Below are 5,372 nucleotides of genomic sequence, written 5' to 3'. Positions count from 1 at the left end.
GTGATGCTACGTAATACAAAAATACATCAGTGATAAAATGTTTGATGTTTTATAGTTTATGGATTTTCTAATGTTTATTACTAGTAACCTAAAAATAGGCATTTACACATTTAAGGTGGAAGCCTTCTTTGTGAAACTTGCAGTGATAAACATTGATGGAAAAATGTGGGTTCACTGTATTCTTTACTGTTCTTTACTATGCAGACACTGAAGAGATATTGACTCTAATTTCAAGGAAGGTTTGAAGATGGCGTCTTCTCCCAATCTGGTGCATGTCTGCATTAGAGAGGAGGCCGCTGAACTGGAGCATGTCTGCATTAGAGAGGAGGCCGCTGAACTGGAGCATGTCTGCATTAGAGAGGAGGCCGCTGAACTGGAGCATGTCTGCATTAGAGAGGAGGCCGCTGAACTGGAGCATGTCTGCATTAGAGAGGAGGCCGCTGAACTGGAGCATGTCTGCATTAGAGAGGAGGCCGCTGAACTGGAGCATGTCTGCATTAGAGAGGAGGCCGCTGAACTGGAGCAGGTCTGCATTAGAGAGGAGGCCGCTGAACTGGAGCATGTCTGCATTAGAGAGGAGGCCGCTGAACTGGAGCATGTCTGCATTAGAGAGGAGGCCGCTGAACTGGAGCATGTCTGCATTAGAGAGGAGGCCGCTGAACTGGAGCATGTCTGCATTAGAGAGGAGGCCGCTGAACTGGAGCATGTCTGCATTAGAGAGGAGGCCGCTGAACTGGAGCATGTCTGCATTAGAGAGGAGGCCGCTGAACTGGAGCATGTCTGCATTAGAGAGGAGGCCGCTGAACTGGAGCATGTCTGCATTAGAGAGGAGGCCGCTGAACTGGAGCATGTCTGCATTAGAGAGGAGGCCGCTGAACTGGAGCATGTCTGCATTAGAGAGGAGGCCGCTGAACTGGAGCATGTCTGCATTAGAGAGGAGGCCGCTGAACTGGAGCATGTCTGCATTAGAGAGGAGGCCGCTGAACTGGAGCATGTCTGCATTAGAGAGGAGGCCGCTGAACTGGAGCATGTCTGCATTAGAGAGGAGGCCGCTGAACTGGAGCATGTCTGCATTAGAGAGGAGGCCGCTGAACTGGAGCATGTCTGCATTAGAGAGGAGGCCGCTGAACTGGAGCATGTCTGCATTAGAGAGGAGGCCGCTGAACTGGAGCATGTCTGCATTAGAGAGGAGGCCGCTGAACTGGAGCATGTCTGCATTAGAGAGGAGGCCGCTGAACTGGAGCATGTCTGCATTAGAGAGGAGGCCGCTGAACTGGAGCATGTCTGCATTAGAGAGGAGGCCGCTGAACTGGAGCATGTCTGCATTAGAGAGGAGGCCGCTGAACTGGAGCATGTCTGCATTAGAGAGGAGGCCGCTGAACTGGAGCATGTCTGCATTAGAGAGGAGGCCGCTGAACTGGAGCATGTCTGCATTAGAGAGGAGGCCGCTGAACTGGAGCATGTCTGCATTAGAGAGGAGGCCGCTGAACTGGAGCATGTCTGCATTAGAGAGGAGGCCGCTGAACTGGAGCATGTCTGCATTAGAGAGGAGGCCGCTGAACTGGAGCATGTCTGCATTAGAGAGGAGGCCGCTGAACTGGAGCATGTCTGCATTAGAGAGGAGGCCGCTGAACTGGAGCATGTCTGCATTAGAGAGGAGGCCGCTGAACTGGAGCATGTCTGCATTAGAGAGGAGGCCGCTGAACTGGAGCATGTCTGCATTAGAGAGGAGGCCGCTGAACTGGAGCATGTCTGCATTAGAGAGGAGGCCGCTGAACTGGAGCATGTCTGCATTAGAGAGGAGGCCGCTGAACTGGAGCATGTCTGCATTAGAGAGGAGGCCGCTGAACTGGAGCATGTCTGCATTAGAGAGGAGGCCGCTGAACTGGAGCATGTCTGCATTAGAGAGGAGGCCGCTGAACTGGAGCATGTCTGCATTAGAGAGGAGGCCGCTGAACTGGAGCATGTCTGCATTAGAGAGGAGGCCGCTGAACTGGAGCATGTCTGCATTAGAGAGGAGGCCGCTGAACTGGAGCATGTCTGCATTAGAGAGGAGGCCGCTGAACTGGAGCATGTCTGCATTAGAGAGGAGGCCGCTGAACTGGAGCATGTCTGCATTAGAGAGGAGGCCACTGAACTAGTGCATGTCTGCATTAAAGAAGAGGCCACTGAACTGGAGCCAGGCTACATTAGAGAGAAGGTCCCTAAGTTGAGTCTTTGCTCAGTAAACTGGAGTGGTCTGAGAAGGATACCCTTTTTGAACAAAGAATGTACACGAAAGATGATGCCTCAACAAAATACTTTACTAGCAAAAAAAACGAAGGAATGTGTTCCAGGACAGCATGTAAGTAAAACCTGATAATTATTTGGAGCAATAAATAAATATCAACTTCTGTCATGTGGTTTATATATTTAAAACGGGTATAATAAAACTTGACCAACATTGTTCCATGTCCTTTTTTAAAATGAGTTTTATTGATAGTTTTATGTCATGCAAGTAAAGGTGCTCCCCTGTTCTGGTAAGTAGTTTCCCATTCTGGATTATGTCTGTCCTATCTGCCTGTCAGACTGTACAATCATATCCTCTTACAGATGTTTCAAATTACATTTGTTTGTAATCTGTTAAATTCTCAATGTCATATTAATATGCAAAGACTGGTTATTTTAGTTTTATTTTTCATGCAGAGCTCAGCGAATTCACACAGGCAAGGCTCTCTATCACTGTATTGAATGTGGGAAGAATTTCAGTCGATCAGAAACACTTAAATCACACCAGCGAATTCACACAGGCGAGAGACCCTATTGTTGTACTGAGTGTGGGATGAGTTTTAAACAGCCGGGAACTCTTAAATCTCGCCATCTAATTCAACAGGAGAAACACCCTATCGCTGTAGTGAATGTGGGAAAGGTTTCAAGCAGTTAGGAGTTCTTAAATCCCATCAACGAATTCACACAGGTGACAAGCCCTGCCGTTGTACTGAATGTGGGAAGAGTTTTAGCCGAGCATCTGCGCTAAAAACTCACCAAAAGACTCACACAGCAGAGAAGCCGTACCATTGCACTGAATGTGGGAAGAGTTTCCGTCGATCAGATACTTTTAAATATCACCAGCGAATTCACACAGGGGAGAAACCTTACCAATGTACCGAATGTGGAAAGAAATTTCGTGAAGCGGCAACACTTCGAGCCCACCAGAGGGTTCACACAGGAGAGAAACCGTACTACTGTAGTGATTGTGGGGCAAGTTTCCATGAGGCAGCATCGCTTAAATCTCACCAAAGGATTCACACAGGCGAGAGACCTTATCCCTGCTTGCAATGTGGAAAGACTTTCAGGCACTCGAGTGCCCTCAAAAATCATCAGCGAATTCACACAGGGGAAACACCCTATCACTGCAATAAGTGTGGGAAGAATTTTAGCCAGTTAAAGACACTGAAATCACACCAGCGGATTCACAAAGAAGATTGAAAGAGTAAAGGGGCGTTCATATGCAGCCACCTCCATTGCCTTGTGTTGCTGCTGACCTCTGTTCACACTGAAGGGGGAAAATTGTCAGGTGGTCTGTTGCGATGTCACACCTGGATGTATCACATGCAGGCTGCACAGATGCCAGAAAGGAGGAATATTAGTTTGTTGTTGTGAATTACTCTAGTAACCTGTACTCTGTAATTACATATATTAGAAAACATTTTTTTTTTTACTATTTACTAACAGTTTTTCTGTTGTCATTAACATTTTACAATTGTGTAGCAACTGTCTTCGGCTCTTAACACTAGAACACTAAACCATTTTAGCAATTAAAATTTCTCTGCGTTTGTGAATTGTCCGTTCTTAAGTGTTACAAAATATTTGAATTAAATAACCATACTGTGTTTCAGCTGCAGAATCGTAAAAAATGTTATAAGCACATACTCCTTAAAACACCAGAGCAGCTTTTCTGCACAGATCAATGACCATCAGGATTGATGCAACAGTCTCTGGCATTCATTTAGCATTTTACAGCGCAGCGTTTTATGGTGTGGATGTACTTGATCAAATGCCACGGCAGTATTCTGTCGAAGGTGGTTGTCGCAGGTGGCCTGTAGCTGTTTTGTTATAATGTTTTGAACCTGGCTTTTGTTTAGTACAAGGAGTGCACCAGGAACACAATCTCCCGGAGAGGGACTTCATTTTCAAGAAAAGACAATGCCAGGTTGCTAAATGCAACAGAAACAAAACTTTGGATGTCTGTGCCCGTTGTGAAAAGGCAGTCTGTGGTACATGCGCTGGTAGAGTTGAAAAGTGTGTGTTCTTCTGTGTGGATTGTACTAATTAGACAGCTGTAATAGATGTACCTTTGAACTCTGTTTCCCTCAAAGCACATTCACGTCGCATAAGTTATCATGTTATATTTTAGTTTTAGTTCTACTCCTGTTTACACAGTAGTTTATTGTTTGTTTATTTTATTATAGTTTTTCATTTATTGTAGGAAATCACTTGCCGGTTTTTTCAAGATGTCAAAGTTCCATACTATCGCCACAAACAACCACACGTTTACAAGCGATATATAAGTAGAAAGTATTATTTTCTGTTACGGTGTTAACGTATCGCTGCCAGAGTAAAAGTATGCATAACGACAAAATTTATCCTGCGAATTTACGATTGGCGACACCGCCAATGTTATGACAAGTCTTTCATACCGCCAAGGCACAATTTTATATTTATTGCATTGTAAACAGGTTTTATTTTCCACACTTTTGTTGACCCCCAAAAAAGACAAACCTAAACATTCTTTATCTATACATCGGAGACATTACTACTTCGCATGTTTACCCTGTTTGCCACATGTAACTAAGACTGAGTTTACGTCTAGTCACCTAACAACTAATGATACCGTTATGTTTACCACACTTGAAATTGCAATATGGTGACGTCTACCGCCGTTCCCGTGTTAAAAACATAAATAACTTAACATTTTCCAAAATAAATGGGAATGAGACTGGTGTGATTGTTGATTTTAACTATGGCAATGAGATGTGTGATTGTATGATTTTAACTATGGGAATGAGATGGTGTGATTGTTAATTTTAACTGTGGGAATGAGATGGTGTGATTGTTGATTTTAACTATGGCAATGAATGATTGTTGATTTTAACTATGGCAATGAGACAGTGTGATTGTTGATTTTAACTATGGGAATAAGACGGTGTGATTGTTGATTTTAACTATGGGAATGAGACAGTGTGATTGTTGATTTTAACTATGGGAATGAGACAGTGTGATTGTTGATTTTAACTATGGCAATGAGATGGTCTGATTGTTGATTTTAACTATGGCAATGAGATGGTGTGATTGTTGATTTTAACTATGGCAATGAGATGGGGTGATCGTTA

The 5,372-nt window shown here is 44.2% G+C and overlaps 1 protein-coding gene across 1 annotated transcript in view; it reads left to right on the top strand.

Annotated features, from left to right (window-relative positions):
* LOC121308078 (zinc finger protein 2 homolog) overlaps positions 1-4,366 on the top strand; it is a 6,462-nt gene extending 2,096 nt beyond the window's left edge. Inside the window, exon 3 of the mRNA XM_041240377.1 lies at positions 2,873-4,366. Within this exon, the coding sequence (XP_041096311.1) occupies positions 2,873-3,468 (596 nt within the window). The 3' untranslated portion in view covers positions 3,469-4,366. The remainder of the gene's footprint in view (positions 1-2,872) is intronic.
* Positions 4,367-5,372: the final 1,006 nt, after the last annotated feature.

Source organism: Polyodon spathula, unplaced genomic scaffold (assembly GCF_017654505.1).
Source record: "Polyodon spathula isolate WHYD16114869_AA unplaced genomic scaffold, ASM1765450v1 scaffolds_187, whole genome shotgun sequence".
Classification (NCBI taxonomy): Eukaryota; Metazoa; Chordata; class Actinopteri; order Acipenseriformes; family Polyodontidae; genus Polyodon; species Polyodon spathula.
The sequence above is the reverse complement of the archived record's forward strand: the minus strand, read 5'-3'. Positions and strand labels throughout refer to the sequence as shown.